Source organism: Lithobates pipiens, unplaced genomic scaffold (genome assembly GCF_037356315.1).
Source record: "Lithobates pipiens isolate NorthernLeopardFrog02 unplaced genomic scaffold, aLitPip1_a1.2 Scaffold_25, whole genome shotgun sequence".
Classification (NCBI taxonomy): Eukaryota; Metazoa; Chordata; class Amphibia; order Anura; family Ranidae; genus Lithobates; species Lithobates pipiens.
In genome coordinates this window covers 63,120,095-63,139,084 of record NW_027507787.1, presented here as the reverse complement: position 1 = coordinate 63,139,084, position 18,990 = coordinate 63,120,095, and the positions used below count along the sequence as shown (strand labels likewise).

Here is an 18,990-nt window from a genome sequence, read left to right as displayed (position 1 = left end):
CATAAAAGCATTTCCTATATATTAGATGAAAAGACAACACAGAAATAACATTGAATCAATTTTTATTGATCCCATAAAACATTCCAATGCATTAATAGGGTTTTTGAGTTAATTGACAAATGTTATACAAATGTTATACAATCAAATAAGAGCCTATACCATCCTAGAATTAGAAAGACAATGAGGAAAATAACAGCAGGTCTCTGTAGTATCACTCAGTTATAATAACTGGGCCAAACTGCACGGATGTTGTCACTTTAAGCTGTGAATTTCAGGGTACATGTTCTTGTTCACTTCTCTCCTCTCGGTGGATTTATAATGGTATTGATTGTTTAAGTGTTTTGTCTGGGGTGTTATAGTTCCTTTTGATAGACTGGATTTTACAGCAATTGGGGGTTAAATGTTTCCCTTTTTATCTTAACCCTTTGAGGGCTGTCTTACGAAGCTTGCCTTGATGAATGACTTTGAAACAGCAATGAAATCCCCATTCTGTAATCCTCACAGATCCCTGAGAATATTTTTACTTTGTACTAAGCTCACATAGTGATTTGTCTCTGAATGGAGACTCATGGAATACACAACTGTTCTTTTTATAAACTGAGAATATGTAATAAATTGTATACATGTCAAAGGGTTACAGTAATGTTAGCTAGAGAGAAAGATGGTTGTTTAAAATTTAACAATAAACTTGTATTCTTTTGGAGCACTATGATGGAATTATAAGCTTCCAGCTTTATTACTTGTTAGACCTTTGTTTTAGTTTTTTCCCTTTTTGGTTAAAGTTTTGCTAAATCAAAACTTTTTTTTAGTTGTTGATAGAGTAGGGAAGGATTAGAACCCCTCCTCATATTTTTATTATTTTCTGTGTCCTCGATGGGGACATTCAACCTATTCATCCTAGTGACCATTCTTACTAGAAATCAAGGTGTGGGAACATCCAAAATGTTAAGTTGTCACCAAGACAGAAAGTTTATAGGAGTTCTTCCAATGCAGACACATGATGTAAGAGAAATGTCCATTTGCTTTTAAAGGACAGACAGTAAAAAGAATATCTCCCTAGCAGGACAAAGATGACCCTATCTCCAGTGCTGTCCTCTTTGACAGAGTAGTGTCATTTAACCCACTACCTATGAGTCCAGGGTGGCATGGACACCCCCCTTTGAGAGGCATCATCAAGCTGCCCTGCAGAGTGCTGCGGAGAGCAGCTGCAAGTTTCAAGATTCACCTACCATCAAGGAAAGAAGAGGATAAAGAAGACCTATGATGTCGCTTGACTAGATGACCGAGGACCATGAGGGTGTGGAGTTGTTCCAAGGGGAGTGGGGGCATACATGGTGGGAGATGGGGGCAGAGTTTTGGCATTAATTAAAAAAACACAGTCCACATCTGACATGTGGAGTGGCGGTTTGTATGCCCATGGCAAACAAGCAGGAGGGAATATATGGCTCCTTGCTATGCTGACACATGCCCTTCAGAATTCCAGGTACCAGAGTCTTTTTACACAATTCAGAGGATTAACTCCCTAGGTTCCACAGTGATTTTACTGTTGTGGGTTTAGTAACACTTTAATGGGATTCAACTGTTAAAAAAACAGTAATGGTCATTATCTAGGCTAATGTGCAGGGAAATGAAAAACAGATGGCATTGGGTGGTTAGGCACTGCCATAGAGAACACATACCAAAGCAAAACATTTTTAAACATTGGCAAGGAGCATTAAACATTAAAAATGCAAAATTCCATAGATAACATGCCTGGGGGAGGTCTGACTCTGTCTGTGAAGTGGCACATCAGTGCAATACACAGTATCTCACAAAAGTGAGTACATCCCTCACATTTTTGTAAATATTTTATTCTATCTTTTCATGTGACAACACTGAAGAAATTATACTTTGCTACAATGTAAAGTAGTGAGTGTACAGCTTGTATAACAGTGTACATTTGCTGTCCCCTCAAAATAACTCAACACACAGCCATTAATGTCTAAACCGCTGGCAACAAAAGTGAGTACACCCCTAAGTTACAATGTCCAAATTGGGCCCAAAGAGTCAATATTTTGTGTGGCCACCATTATTTTCCAGCACTGCCTTAACCCTTTTGGGCATGGAGTTCACCAGAGCTTCACAGGTAGCCACTGGAGTCCTCTTCCACTCCTCCATGATGACATCACAGAGCTGGTGGATGTTAGAGACCTTGCGCTCCTCCACCTTTCATTTGAGGATGCCCCACAGATGCTGAATAGAATTTAGGTCTGTAGACATGTTTGGCCAGTCCAGCACCTTTACCCTCAGCTTCTTTGGCAAGGCAGTGGTCGTCTTGGTGGTGAGTTTGGGGTCATTATAATTTTGGAATTCTGCCCTGCGGCCCAGTCACCAAAGGAGACAGGATCATGCTCTGTTTCAGTATGTCACAGCACATGTTGGCATTCATGAATTTAAACCATGAGTTTCTACCATAGCAAAACGAGGTAGGTGGTTGCCACATCCCTGTGTATATGGAAAAAAATAGGAAATTCCCCTTGGGTGGGATTTTTAAACGGCAACAATACTACCAAAACCGAATAAAATCAATATTTACTAGACATATGAAAATATGATGATCACACATGTGATGATCTATAAAAGGACAACCAAAGCAAATAACATAGTCATTGCAAGTTGATACAAAAATGCATAGTATGTATGAGTTAGAATACTCTCCAATATCCCAGAAACAATCTTCGGTACTCTACGCATTTCAGGTTCAAGCCTTTCGTCAGGGGTAAATATATAGGAGAAATATGCATTCAACAATTTATCTAATCAATAAATAAAACAAAGAAATATGTTGTGATGTAGACAAAAGATAGAAAAACATTTTCAGTGAGTGCCAAGCCCATGTTAAAAGGGCATCAATCAACATAAGATGAAGGTGCAATGCTCAAATGTATACTTGTTCAAAAAAGAAACTGAATAGTCACTGCGGCAGATGGTAAGGTTGGAGGTTCGGTGCGGGTCTTGAAACCGATCAGACTGTTCCCACGGAGGTCCCAGAAAATAGGTTGTAAAGATATGTATTTGGGGCGAATGACATAAACTGAAACAGAGGAAGAGAGGAAGGAAAACATGATTGGTCCCACCTCGCTAATGTGATGACTGTAAAGGGGCCACATATTTACAGTACATGTTGCCATTCATGGTTCCCTCAATGAACTGTAGCTCCCCAGAGGTGGCAGCATTCATGCAGCCCCAGACCATGACACTACCACCATTGCGCTTGACACCATCTGAACCAAATAAGTTTATCTTGGTCTCATCAGACCACAGGACATAGTTCCAGTAATCCATGTCCTTAGTCTGCTTGTCTTCAGCAAGCTGTTTTACAGGCCTTCTTGTGCATCATCTTTAGAAGAGGCTTCCTTCTGGGACAACAGCCATGCAGACCAATTTTATGCAGTGTGTGGCGAATGGTCTGAGCACTGACAGGCTAACCCCCCCCCCCCAACCCTTTAACCTCTGCAGCACTGCTGGCAGCACTCATAGGTCTATTTTCCAACCTCTGGATATGATGCTGAGCAGGTACACTCAACTTCTTTTGTTGACCATGGCGAGGCCTGTTCTGAGTGGGACCTGTCCTGTTAAACTGCTGTATGGTCTTGGCCACCATGCGCAGTGTAGTGTCAGGGCCTTGGCAAACTTCTTATAGCCTAGGCCATCTTTATGTAGAGCAACAATTCTTTTTTCAGATCCTCAGAGAGTTCTTTGCCATGAGGTGCCATGTTGAACTTCCAGTGATCAGTATGAGAGAGTGAGAGCAATAACACCAAATTTAACACACCTGTTTCTCATTCACACCTGAGACCTTGTAACACTAATGAGTCACATGAGGGAAATGGCTAATTGGGCCCAATTTGGACATTTTTACTTAGGGGTGTACTCAATTTTGTTGCCAGCAATTTAGACATTAATGGCTATGTGTTGAGTTATTTTGACAGGACAGCACATTTACACTGTAATACAAGCTGTTCAATCACTCCTTTCCTGCAAGGTAATGCCAAGGACTCGTTCACACCATAGATGAATAAATAATGATGGTAAAGCAATGCAGATTTCACAGGCAGAGACATAAGTTAACATCAGTTTTCATGCGTGTTTTAGTCAGTTCCTTCCTCTCACCTGTCCCATGCCATCAGTGTCCTCTCACCTGTCCCACGCCATCACCATCAGTGTCCTTTCATCTGTCACCTGCCAGTGTCATTTCATCTGTCACTGGCATTAGTGTGAGAAAAAGCATAACCCCAGCCGGCATCCTAAAGGAGGGAAGGTAGGTGGGCAGTACAGACACAGAATATCACTCTGCTTTCCTTCCAACTCACTGTTACACAGGGTGAACACAAAGTAGTGCTGTCCATTTTGCCTGCGTTCCAGCTCTGCACCAGACATTGCACCTGCATTTAGTGTGAACAAGATGCATAGCAGACCATTGTTTCCTTTGTGTCTAGGAGAGACCTGTGGATTTCTTGTGCAGAAAAACACAGGTCTCTGCAGATGGTGTGAATGAGCCCTTATTGCTTTACTGCTAAGTTTGTAAAAGACTGTTGTTCATCCCATTATATTTATCTTATTGACTGGCCAGAAAACAATTGGGGCCTAAACTCAACTGAAAACTTCTAGGCAAGACTAAAGCATGGTGTTAGAAAGGAAAGACCATTGAACAAACAAGAACTTATAGTGATAATAAATACTATAAAACTGTAATCAGCATTTGGAAAAAAATATATATGATTTTACACTTTTTATAGTAAATCCTACAGTTTTCAAAACTGTCTTGGCCACTAGTATATTGTGTATCAGAATGGATTATTATGCTCTCTGCTGAAATGTTTTATTAATCTTCAGAGATAAAAAGGTGTAGGTAAAAGAAGAAAATAGAAATCAATTACTCCAACTGGCCTACAATGGTTATTTGGTAGGTTCTTTATCTGGCCGCAGGTTTATGCATGTTTTGGGCAAATGGAAACCACAATAGAAAAATGCTTTCTTGAGTGACTTATAAAATTGTTTGCTGCTGCAACTTTATATCTTTATGTTTATATTTTTAGGGGATTTTTTGAGGAGGGGACTGCCAGATTTTGTATTGGATGTGTTTTGGAAGCCTACGACTACTTACACAATCGTGGAATTGTATACAGAGACCTTAAGCCAGAGAATCTCCTTCTTGATTCTGAAGGATATATTAAAATGGTCAGTTTATATTTTATAATTTTTGCAAATTTATCTTTTTATAATGTTTAATTTGAACATTAAAGTTTTAAATAAACTTAAATAAACTTGGACATTTCAAAAACTAAATGTATGATTTATTTTTATTTAATTAACTAAGATAAAAGATGCATTATGTTTTAAAGATTGCTCTCTTGGTCTTGCATTGATCTATCTATCTATCCAGAAAAGCTCCTTTTTTTGATTGGTTACTTTTGACACATCATACTAGAAGTAGGGACATCTTTCAGTGTTCTCCCTAGAATGTTCTTTAGCCAAGTAGGACAAAATACCCAGGTGGTTAAAATAAATAAAGTATGCTGTGCAGTATTATTAAATTAATTCTAAATGATGATATACTGTATGTAGTGCCCTTCTCTAATTAGGCTGCTAGGCTACATTTAGTTGGTGCTCCAGTCAGTGGAGCAGAAATTGATTGTTTTTGTCTGATCAGGGTTTTCAGGCTGGCTGTTTGGTTTCTGAGATTCCAGAATATAGACCAGGGGGAGTCAGGTGACCAGCAGCAATATTTATCATACCCCAGCCAATCCCTGGAAGGAGGCCAACCAGAAAATGACTGGGGAGGTGATAAATGTTTGGGAAGTCTTGCCAAAGTGTTTTTGTCTCCCAGGGAGGGTTCCAATTCTCCCAGGGCTGCTCCCACTAGGAGAGGGCTATTGAGATAAGAGATTGGGCCTCAGCAGGAGCTAGGCTGGGGGCCTGGAGGAGACTGCTAATGAACTTTTGTTTATCTCCATTGCTGAGGATGTACCTGTTTATGCTGGAATGCAGACAGCTCCTGGAACATTGTAAGTTAGACCTGATTTGGCACTGTAGTGTGTGCTGATCCTGGCAGGATTTTCTGCTAAGAAGATTGTCCTCCTATTGATTGCTATCATCATTTTAGAGTATCCTGTGACCCTGAATCCCTCGCCTGTTCAAAGTTATTCAGCAATAAACTCTAAAAAGACATCCTCTGGACTGAACCTGTATTGTCATTGTGCATGGAACTGCCCTGCCTGCTCTTCTTGACAGATTTAGTGGAATACTAGGCAGTTAAAAAACAAGGCTGAAGCGGTAAAGTATAGGAAGCACTTGAGGAACCTGCAGTGTAGCATGGCCACATAGAGATTTCAGAACTGAATGATCACCGAAAACAGCTGGGTGGAGCATTTGGCAAAAAAGGGTTGAAAAGAACACTCCGTGTAAACTATTTAATCCCAAGAAGTAAAGAGTGACAGAATGTTCTAGCAATGATACACCACTTTGGCTTATAAAGCTGTGATACCCCCTTCCCTTCCCCAGCACACAAACAGGTTTTTCAAGTGGAGGTTTTTCCTTTTTCCTACTGTAATCACTTGTTTTTGCTTGTCTTCTAGGTAGACTTTGGGTTTGCAAAAAAAATTGGGGCAGGGAAAAAGACCTGGACATTTTGCGGTACCCCAGAGTATGTGGCTCCGGAGATTATCATGAATAGAGGACATGATTTTGGGGCAGATTACTGGTCGCTGGGGATACTCATTTATGAGCTCTTGACAGGAAGGTGAGACTATTGAGTGATCATTTATTTTAACCGTATAAAGTTCAATTGAAGAATGATGATGAAGTGTACTGTATATAGTGTTCGTAGAATATAAAATGACTGCTAAGATATCCAGAAAAACATTAAAGGTAATTGTTTGCATTAGCGTTTAAAGACAATTCAAGTGAACTCAAAAAGCAATCCGACTTTTGTGCTCCCCTTGTGATTCTACACATTTAGTACACTAATCCTTCAAAACTGCAAAAACAATTCACTAGTATGAGGCAAGGCTGTCCCCTTATCTCTCTGGTTCATATTATGATTATCACTCTTATCTAGTGTGCTGATCATGCCCTTTTTAAACTGAAAATATGTTCCCTCAACTTTATTAAGGATTTATTATTTATCAGAATGTATTCTATGGTCATAAAAATGAATACTGCTAAAATGAGGCAGATTTTCTTATTGCAGTATTTCAGTTACTTTTTCTTTTTAAATTGGGATCTTTGAAATATTATGATGTCTTTTATATGTCTGATTATAATTCAATCTACTTGATCATATTATTCCTTTATATGAAGAAATTAAACTATAAGTTCATCTTTCTGACCATGTTTCATGTTACACCCATATTTAGAATGGACAGTCCACTGCCTCCCAACCCCAAACAGCCTCTACCCTCACAGAATTTGGGGGTTTTTCTCCCTGCAGGCTGCTGTAATATTTTTTAATTTGATGTGACTGTGTGTGGCTTCTCCCACAAAGCTGCGTCATTCATTTACAGGTGTGGACCTGAGCTGGAGGAATAGTCTGCAGGAGCTTTGCACCCATGATCCAATGATCATAGTTGCAGTGCTTCCCAGGCTTTGAAGCAAAACAATAATACATGCACAGTTTTTATTAATCAATATGAATATATTTATTATTTTTTCCTAAGGTGGAATTAGGCTTCAAGCATCTTCTCAATTGTGAATCATATACCTTACATTTAACTGGCCGCATAACAATTAAAAATGCTTCTTGTTAAAATCCTTGTTACGCATTAGGGTGCTCTGGCCATGCAAGACATAAATATTATTTTGCAATTTAATTACAACAGTCACACACACAATATTCTCCAGATTAACTTAACTGTAGAAGTGCAGATGACTTCAGCATTCCCCATTTCCATGCTCTGTCTAGACCAGGGATATGCAATTAGTGGACCTCCAGCTGTTGCAAAACTACAAGTCCCATCATTCCTCTGCCTCTGGGTGTCATGCTTGTGGCTGTCAGAGTCTATGCCTCATGGGACTTGTAGTTCTGCAACAGCTGGAGGTCCGCTAATTGCATATCCCTGGTCCATCTAGAGTGAAAAGAAAAACAAAAATTGGTTCTTCATCCTATGCTTTCTTTCTAAAATATCTGAATGCAATGTAAGGAAACAAACCAGTTTACCACAAATATTTCTTACTTATTTACACTTGCCATCCAAGGCAGTAAAAAATCAAATATTTTATTAACTAATAACTTATAATCAATTAATCTATATAGCTCCGAAGTCAGATTCAAGAAATATTTATTTACCACCTGCAGACCCATCACCACTCTCAATCCTTTTTAAAATGTTATTACCCTTTTTCACATGGTATGTAATTATGAACTGTGCAAAAAGATCTTGTTAGACTAAAGCCTCGTACACACAATCAGATTTTCTGCAGACAAAACCTCTGACTTTTGTTCAAAAACGTGTGCCTGGATTCTGTCTTGCATACAAACGGCAAGGAATTGTCGGCCAGCAAACACAAATGTAGTGACATACTACGTGGTTTTTCGGCTCTTTAGCGCCACCCTTTGGGCTTCTTCTGCTAATTTTGCGTAAGTAGAAGTTTGGTGAGTGTTGATTCACGATTTTCATTTTGCGCTTTTCAGTTTGCGTTTTTCAGTTCACGCTTTTCAGTTTGTTTCTGAATGGCCTTTCGTCAACCAGACATGTTGCGGAATCGGAGGAGATAATGTATTATTTATTATTGGCCATGGAGTTATTGCTTTGACCCAAGCCAAGTCCAGGAACAGGAGGAGAAGGAGTTCTTGGACCAAAAATTGGTTGCTTTATTAATCGTGACCAATTAGGTCATATGCCTTTGCTGCGGGAGCTCCAGGAAAATAATTCAGATGATTTTTGGAATTATCTCCGGATGACGGACCCCTGCTTTCACCAATTCTTAGCATTGTTGATCCCCTATAATCAGAAGCAGGACACATGCAAGAGGCTTTTATTTTATTTTTTGGTTGAACAATAATGATTTGATTTGCTATATTTTTGGATGCATAGAATGCACTTTTTGGTTTGTTTTCTTTTTTTAATGCACAATAAAAAAAATTGTGAAGAACAATACTTGGATATGTGTTTTACTTCAAATGACAGTTTGGGAGTAGGCAGTTACATTTAGTTGTATCTTTGATCTTAAAAACTACAGGATAATGGCTTCTGGCTCGTCCTTGTTTCCGAGCATGCGTGTTTGTACTTTGGACTTTTTTCCGACGGACTTGTGTACACACTCCCGGAAAATCCGACAACAGACATTTGTCCATGGAAAATTTTAAAACCTGCCATCAAACATTTGTCTGCAGAAAATCTGACAACAATTGTCCGATGGAGCGTACAAACGGTCGGATTTTCCACCAACAACCTGTCATTACACATTTCCTGTTGGAAAATCCAATCGTGTGTACGAGGCTTTACCTACAACTTTAGATTCCTTCTGAATCATTTGCTAAACATTTGTGAAAACACACAAGGTTATACTATGGTAAGATGCAAAAACCTACCTCCTAAGTACAAGCAAACATTTGCTCCCTCATGGATTAACAGATTTAACTACACCTAAAGGAAAGCATACATCTATGCTGGACCGATATACATATATATATATATATATATATATATTTATATATATATATATATATATATATATATATATATATATATTTATATATATATGTTTATATACGGTATATACACTATATTACCAAAAGTATTGGGACGTTTGCCGCACATGAACTTTAATGGCATCCCAGTGTTAGTCCGTAGGGTTCAATATTGAGTTGTCCCACCCTTTGCAGCTTTAATAGCTTCAACTTTTTTAGGAAGGCTGTCCACAAGGTTTAGGAGTGTGTCTATGGGAATGTTTGACCATTCTTCCAGAAGCACTGTCAGGTACTCACCAAAGCCGAAGTGCTGAGAGCAGCTTCCCTTGCAGCTGGGTGCACAGTACCCCTGAGGGTGGAACAGTGGGTACAGGGCACGGAGAGGCACGGGTTGCCAGCAGGTGACTAGTATGCAGAAGGTCTTCTGAAGGAAGAAATGCCCGTGCAGATGATCTTGGAACTGGTAGAAGTAAATGCCTGCCAGGGGTTCTAACACCTGGAGTGAAGGCCGAGGGTCAAACACAGGTATCAGTCCGTGAGACAGAGGATATTCCAGAGGCAGGCCGATGGTCAAACACAGGTATCAGTCCGTGAGACAAAGGATATTCCAGAGGCAGGCCAAGGGTCAAACACAGGTAACAGTCCGTGAGCCAGCAAGGCTAAGAGCAGAAAACAGAGGATATTCCAGAGGCAGGCCGAGGGTCAAACACAGGTATCAGTCCGGGAGTCAGCAAGGCTATGGGCAGGAAGTCAGTTTAACAAGCCAGGGGTCAGATCAGGAGAGAATCAGAGTAGTCTTCAAGTAATCCGGGTCACAACAGGAAGTGGTCAACAGGAACAGGAAACAGGAACACAGGTGAGCTGAGGAGACAAACCAGCAAAGACACAGAGCACATTGATGCCTTTTATAGGCCTGTCAGGCCAATCAGGTAAGGCCCATAGCCGTGTGCATAGGTGTGCACATGCGCGTACGACATTGTATCGTATCACGCATATGCGTGCGTCGTTGTGCAGCTCTTCCCCGCAGGCGCACGGGGAAGTGCCGACGTTGAAGACTGGTGATTCTCTGACAAGCACATTTGTGAGGTCAGGCACTGATGTAGACGAGAAGAACTGGGTCGCAGTCTTTGCTCTAATTCATCCCAAAGGTGTTCATTGGGGTTGAGGTCAGGACTCTGTACAGGCCAGTCAAGTTCCTCCACCCTAAACTCGCTCATCCATGTCTTTTTATAGCATTTCTAGATGCCAGAGGCATTAAACCACTATAGATCTGTTCAAGGGTTCACTACCTTTATTAGCAAATCTGTAGGCATGTGCTGTGTTGGTTTTTGTTTGCCTTTTTTTACTTTACTTAATTTATTCATTAAAAGTTATTATTCTAATATGGATTTTGCCACTGGCTCCTGTGGCAAGTAATTTCAGAGTTTGACCACTTATCCCATACAGAATCCCTTTATATACAAATGGTAAAATGTACTTTGATATCCCCTTCTCAGCTGTATAGTATGCCAAATCAACTTTGATATGTTCACACATTAGACGTGCAGAACAGAAAAATGTGTTTAGTTTTGTTTCGGATAAATTCGTTATGTTACTAATTAAATTTTGTTGATTAGTTTTGGAATTAGTTTCGTTTAATTTCGTTTTGTTTATTCTTTTTCTAACTAATTCAATTTTTTTCGCAACAATTTGATTTCAGAACGGTCGAAAAATTATTGACCGTCCTGAATTCTGTATGAAGAATAGCTGGTTGTTGAGGAGGGGTCAGGAAACCAACCGCTCCATCCTTAACAACCAATGAATCATCAGCTGTCCTCATGTTTTCAAGCTGACAGCTGAAATGTAAACAAAGCAATGCCAGCAATGAAAAATTCTGAATGTTGATGGGAACAAGGGCCTCTTCCACACAACCCTGGTTCGGTGGTTGGGGGGTGCCAGGCGGGGGTGACCTATCAGAATCTGAAAGCCCCCTTTAAGACCCCAGATTCCCACCATGTGAATGAGTATAGGGTACATAGGGTACTCATTCACCAAAAAATGGCAAAGTTAATAAAAACGCAACACCAGTTTTTTACACATATTTAAAAAAAACATAAAAAAGGCTGACCCAAACAAAAAAAAGGCTGACCCAAACAAAAAAAATGCTGTCCATCGAGCACAACTGTTTCCATCCAGGGACACAGCCGAATGACAGGTAAACATAGGGGCAGGGGTTACCTGGTGACATAACCTGGTGACTCTGTCTCATGTCTACCTATTAGTGGGTGAGTGTCATATTGGGGTGGGATCACCCCGTGACGTCACTGGGTAACCCTGCCCCCATGTTTATCTGTCATTTGGGAATGACATGTCATGAATTTGTAGGCATACAGTATTAAAACAACAGTGTACCACATATGTCATTAAACATTTTATAAATACTATTTAGTTATTCAGAAACATCATAGAATAATCGTCACGTTAATTGATGTATCCTGATGCTACAAAATTTGACCATTTAGGAATTAATGACCTCGGGCATGAATGGAAACAAGGAAGAGAAGATGACTTACAGTTTATCTAATCAGTATGTATAAAAGACATGTGCAATTCATTTCGGTCAAAATTTAAAATCGGATGATTTTTTGGTTATTTGGAGATTGGGATGTATCCGAATCTCTGAATGACAATAGTAACGACAATAGTCCCCATGTTGATAGGGACTATGGCCTCTTACCCAAAACCCTGACCCGGTGGTTGTTGGGGTGTGGAGGTTGACTTATAAGAATCTGGAAGCCCCCTTTAATAAGGGGCCCCCAGATATTGCGCCCCATGTGAATGAGTGGGGGTACATAGTAAAAAAAAATGTCAGTTAATAAAAACACACCAGTTTTTGGCAAGTTCTATAGTAAAAAAAACATAAAAAGGCTGACCTGAAAGAAAAAAAAAACGCTGCCCCCTGAGCACGACTGATCCCGTCCAGGGAAACAGCGGAATGAGAGGTAAACATAGGGGAGGGGGTTAACGGGTGACATAACCGGGTGACCCCACTCCATGTCTACCTGTTAGTGGGTGAGTGTCATTATGGGGTGGGATCAGCCGTTGAAGTCACCGGGTAACCCCACCCTCATGTTTATTTGTCATTTGGGAATGACACTCGCTTAATGAGAGGTAGATATGGGGGGGTCACCTGGTTACATCACCAGGTAACCTTCATCCCTATGTTTACCTGTCAGTCAGATGTGTTTTCATTAACTCTTTGAGGACTTTTTAGTAAATAGGTAGGGGCTAGACATGTGCAGAGTAAAATATTTTGTTTCGGAATTTTTGTTTTCGTCCGAAAAATTTATTTATTTAGTTACTCCCGAAATTCGTTATTATTTATTTAGTTTTTCGTTCAAAAATTGCATTCGTCCGAAAATCCACATGAATTACGGTCGAATCTGTCTTTGAAGGCTTATGGTGTCTGACGAATGTTTAACCACATCATTACAGTGCAGTTACACCCCCTTCCTGACCAGACCAATTTTCAGCTTTCAGCGCTCTCACAGTTTGGATGACAATTACTCAGTCATCAAACACTGTATCCATATGAAACTTGTGTCCTTTTATCCACACAAATAGAGCTTTCTTTTAGTGGTATTTAATCACTAGGGGTTTTTTTATTTTTTGTGCTATAAATAAAATAAAACTTAAATTTTGTGAAAAAAATGCCTTTTTCTTTGTTTCTGTCATAAATTTTTGCTAATTAGTAATTTTTCTTCATAAATTTTGGCCAAAATTTATACTGCTACCTATCTTTCTTAAAAATAACCCACATTAGTATATATTATTTGGTCCTTGTGAAAGTTATAGAGTCTACAAACTATGGTGCCAATCACTGAAAATTAATCACTTCTGATCAGGCTTTCAGTACATCAGGTGTACCTCATTTCTTGAGACACTAACAAGTCAGGAAAGTACAAATACCCCCCAAATGACCCCTTTTTACAAAGAAGACATTCCAAGGTATTAAGTAAGTAGCATGGTGAGTTTTTTTAAGTTGTCATTTTTTCCCACAATTCTTTGCAAAATGAAGATTTTTTTTTATTATTATTATTTTTACAAAATTGTCATATTATCAGGTTATTTCTCACACACAGCATATGCATCCAACAAATTACACCCCAAAATACATTCTGCTACTCTTCCCATGAATGGCGATACCACATGTGTGAGACTTTTACACAGTACCAGGACAATGGAATTTCCCATAAAATGACCCCATTTTGGAAAGCAAACATCCCAACGTATAATCTGTGAGGCATAATGAGTCTTTTGAACGGTTAATTTTTTTTCCAGAAGTTTTTGGAATATGTGGAAAAATATTAAAACGCATTTTTTTTACACAAAATTGTCAATTTATAAGATATTTCTAACACATAGCATGTATATAGCAAAAATTACACACCAAAATACATTCTGCTACTCCTCCCGAGTATGGCGATGCCACATGTGTAGGACTTTTACACAGCCTGGCCACATAGAGAGGCCAAACATTGAAGTAGTACGTCCAGGCGTTCTAGGAGCATAAATGACACATCTCATTTCATTCCTACCCATCACACTTTTGAAGATCCTGGACCACCAGGACAGTGAAATTACCCACAAAATGACCCCATTTTGGAAAGCAAACATCCCAACGTATATTCTATGAGACATGGGCTGCAAATAGGTACTCAGGTACTCTGATGGCCTGGTGACAGGTACTCGGGTACTCTGATGGCCTGGTGACAGGTACTCGGGTACTCTGATGGCCTGGTGACAGGTACGCAGATGAACTGTGACAGGTACTCGGGTACTCAGATGAACTGTGACAGGTACTCGGGTACTCAGATGGACTGGCACAGGTACTCGGGTACTCAGATGGACTGGGACAGGTACTTGGGTACTCAGATGGGCTGTAACAGGTACTCAGGTACTCGGATGAACCGTGACAGGTACTCGGGTACTCGGATGAACCGTGACAGGTACTCGGGTACTTTGATGGGCTATGACAGCTACTCGGGTACTCGGATGGACCGTGACAGGTACTCAGGTACCCTGCTGGACTGTGACAGGTACTCGGGTACTTTGATGGACCGTGACAGGGACTCGGGTACTCTGATGGACTGTGACAGGTACTCGGGTACTCTGATGTGCTGTGATACGTACTCGGGTACTCTGATGGGCTGGGACAGGTACTCTGATGAACTGGGACAGGTACTCGGGTACTCTGATGGGCCGTGACAGGTACTCGGGTACTCTGATGGGCCGTGACAGGTCCTCGGGTACTCTGATGGGCCGTGACAGGTCCTCGGGTACTCTGATGAACCGTGACAGGTACTCGGGTACTCGGATGAACCGTGACAGGTACTCGGGTACTTTGATGGGCTGTGACAGCTACTCGGGTACTCGGATGAACCGTGACAGCTACTCGGGTACTTTGATGGGCTGTGACAGCTACTCGGGTACTTTGATGGGCTGTGACGGGTATTCGGGTACTTTGATGGGCTGTGACAGGTACTCGGGTACTTTGATGGGCTGTGACAAGTACTCGGGTACTTTGATGGGCTGTGACAGGTACTTGGGTACCCTGATGGACCGTGACAGGTACTCGGGTACTGTGATGGACTGTGACAGGTACTCGGGTACCCTGATAGACCGTGACAGGTACTCAGGTACCCTGATGGACCGTGACATGTACTCAGGTACCCTGATGGACTGTGACAGGTACTCGGGTACCCTGATGGACCGTGACAGGGACTCGGGTACTCTGATGAACTGTGACAGGTACTCGGGTACTCTGATGTGCCGTGACAGGTACTCGGGTACTCTGATGGGCTGTGACAGGTACTCGGGTACTCTGATGGGCTGGGACAGGTACTCGGGTACTCTGATGAACAAGGACAGGTACTGGGGTACTCTGATGGGCCGTGACAGGTACTGGGGTACTCTGATGGGCCGTGACAGGTACTCGGGTACTCTGATGGGCCGTGACAGGTACTCGGGTACTCTGATGGGCTGGTACAGGTACTCGGGTACTCAGATGGACTGGGACAGGTACTCGGGTACTCAGATGGACTGGGACAGGTACTCGGGTACTCAGATGGACTGGGACAGGTACTCGGGTACTCTGATGGGCTGTGACAGGTACTCAAATACTCTGATGAACTGTGACAGGTACTCAAATTCTCTGATGGACTGTGACAGGTACTCTGATGGACTGTGATTGACAGGTACTATGAGGGGTGGTGACAGGTCCTCTTTATTGGGGGCGGCAATCAGTGTGCTTGATGTGTACTGTGGGCGGTAACGAGTTGTTACCGCAATCTCCTCCTCACACACGATCGGTGTGTGAGGAGGAGAACCTGGTAACATCTCGTTACCGCGGTTTGTTTACATTTTAGTGATCGGCTGTGAAAGGATCACAGCCGATCACGTGGGTAAACAGCCAGCCAATGGCTGTTTACCAGCGTCGGTGACCGATCGCGCGCATTCCCTGTTTAAACGGGAGGCCGTCATATGCCTCCCGCCACAATAGCTGCGCCGCCTGGCCGCCATTGGACGGCCGGCGGTCAGCAACTAGATAAAGAGGATTCGACGGAGCTAGTATATAGCATACTTCGTGTGAACTTTAGAACCTTATTAAAGTCTATGGGACTCCAACGTTCAAAATCTAAAGTGCTAATTTTAAAAGCTAATATGCAAGTTACTGTCCTAAAAAGTGTTTGGGGACCTGGGTCCTGCCCCAGGGGACATGTATCAATGCAAAAAAAAGTTTTAAAAACGGACGTTTTTTCAGGAGCAGTGATTTTAATAATGATTAAAGTGAAACAATAAAAGTGTAATATTCCTTTAAATATCGTATCTGGGGGTGTCTATAGTATGCCTGTGAAGGGGCGCATGTTTCTGGTGCTTAGAACTGCCCTTTCAAAAAGTGTCATTTATGCAGGAAAAAAAAGTCCTTTAAAATCACTCGCAGCTATTATGAATTGTCGGCTCCGTAATACAGAGAACACTCATTGAAAGTCATTGATTAAAAAAAATCAAAAAATAAATAAAATAAAAAAGCGTGGGGGTCCCCCAAATTCTATTACCAGGCCCTTCAGGTCTGGTATGGATATTAATGGGAACCCCGCGTCAAATTTTTAAAAAAATTGATGTGGGGGTCCCCCTAAAAATCCATACCAGACCCTTTATCCGAGCACGCAACCTGACAGGCCGCAGGAAAAGAGGGCGGGACGAGAGAGAGCCCCCCCTCCCTCCTGAACCGTACCAGGCCACATGCCCTCAACATTGGGAGGATGCTTTGGGGGTCTGTGACCCCTCAAAGCACCTTGTCCCCATGTTGATGCGGAGAAGGGCCTCATCCCCACAACCCTGGCCGGTGGTTGTGGGGGTCTGCGGGCAGGGAGCTTATCAGAATCTGGAAGCCCCCTTTAACATGGGGACCCCCAGATCCCATCCCCCCTGTTTGAAATGGTAAGGGGTACAAAAGTACCCCTACCATTTCACAAAGAAAATGTAAAAAATTGTTAAATAATGAAGAAGAAGGTGCGGTGGCCCAGTAGAAAAACCGAAGAGGGGGACAAGACCCCCGAAGTCGGAAGAAGAGGCCGGCGGCGAGGAAGAAAGCCGGGCTCTTCCACTAGCAAAAGAGCTACAAGAAGATAGCGGAGGAGTCCGGCGAGAAGACCCCTGAAGACGGAAGACCCCCAGAGCTGTGCAATAAACTATTTTATCTTGTGTGTTGTGTTTTTTTTTGTACTTTATTTTACAGGTGAATGGGTAGGGGTACATTGTACCCCATACTCATTCACATAGGGTGGGGGGCCGGTATTCGGGGGCCCCCTTATTAAAGGGGGCTCCCAGATTCCGATAAGCCCCCCACCCGCAGACCCCGACAACCAACGGCCAGGGTTGTCAGGAAGAGGCCCTTGTCCTCATCAACATGGGGACAAGGTGCTTTGGGGTGGGGGGGCCGCGCGGCCCCCCCTTCCCCAAGGCACCCCCCATGTTGAGGGCACGTGGCCTGGTACGGCTCAGGAGGGGGGGCACTCGCTCGCCCGCCCCCCTTTCCTGGCCTGCCGGGTAGCGTGCTTGGACAAGGGTCTGATGTGGACCTGGGGGGAACCCCCACGCCGATTTTTTTCGGCGTTGGGGTTCCCCTTTAATTCCATACCAGGTGGCGGGGCCAGCGACGTCTCCTTCGCGGGCCTCGCCTACCTGGAGACGTGCTTGAAATGAGCGGACTTTCCTCCGCGTGTGTGGGCGAGTCCGTTCATTTCAAAAGTAGGGCGGATAGTACGGCGGACTTAGTACGCCGTATTAGTCCACTGAAAAAGTGCCGTGTGTGGGCAAGTAGCCCGTTGGAAAAGTCCGACGGACAGTCTGGCGGGAAGTCCGCCAGACTAAGTCCGTCGGAAAGTCTGCTACGTGTGTATGCGGCATAAGACAAACACACTTTTGAAAAATTCCTTTATTAAAAATAAAAAAACATAAAAAAAAGATTCCAGCGGTGCTAATCCACTCTTGCTATCCAGCGATGGATCATCTCTCCGGCGTCCAGCGATGGCTGATCTGATCCAGCACAGCGAATCCATCCATCTTCTGTCTCCAAAGAGGAGACACTGCGGGGATCCCGGCGGCCTGACGTTTGTTATATGCGGAGGGCGGGGCCGCCTGTCACCTGACCCCGCCCCCTCTGACGCAAGGGGAAATCCGGGCTTCCCCAGTGACGTATGGGTGACCCCTCCCCCCTCTGATGTAACGGAAACCTGCCTGTGGTTTCCCCTTGCGTCAGAGGGGGCGGGGTCAGGTGACGGGCGGCCCCGCCCTCCGCATATAACAAACGTCAGGCTGCCGGGATCCCTGCAGTGTCTCCTCGGTGGAGACAGAAGATGGATGGATTCGCTGCGCTGGATCAGATCAGCCATCGCTGGACGCCGAAGAGATGATCATTGATCCATCGCTGGATAGCAAGAGTGGATTACCACCGCTGGAATCTTTTTTTATTTTTTTATTTTTAATAAAGGAATTTTTTAAAAGTGTGTTTGTCTTATTTAACTATTTTTTACACTTTCTTTGTGAAATGGTAGGGGTACTTTTGTACCCCCTTACCATTTCAAACAGGGGGGCCGGGATCTGGGGGTCCCCTTGTTAAAGGGGGCTTCCAGATTCTGATAAGCCCCCCGCCCGCAGACCCCCACAACCACTGCTCAGGGTTGTGGGGATGAGGCCCTTCTCCACATCAACATGGGGACAAGGTGCTTTGAGGGGTCACAGACCCCCAAAGCATCCTCCCAATGTTGAGGGCATGT

General features: G+C 42.8%; 1 protein-coding gene across 2 annotated transcripts in view; it reads left to right on the top strand.

The window, feature by feature from the left end:
* LOC143930316 (cGMP-dependent protein kinase 2-like) overlaps positions 1–18,990 on the top strand; it is a 341,093-nt gene that overhangs the window by 282,815 nt on the left and 39,288 nt on the right. For both annotated transcript variants that reach the window (XM_077454561.1, XM_077454562.1), the window contains exons 14-15: positions 5,079–5,220; positions 6,618–6,781. In XM_077454561.1, the coding sequence (XP_077310687.1) occupies positions 5,079–5,220; positions 6,618–6,781 (306 nt within the window). The remainder of the gene's footprint in view (positions 1–5,078; positions 5,221–6,617; positions 6,782–18,990) is intronic.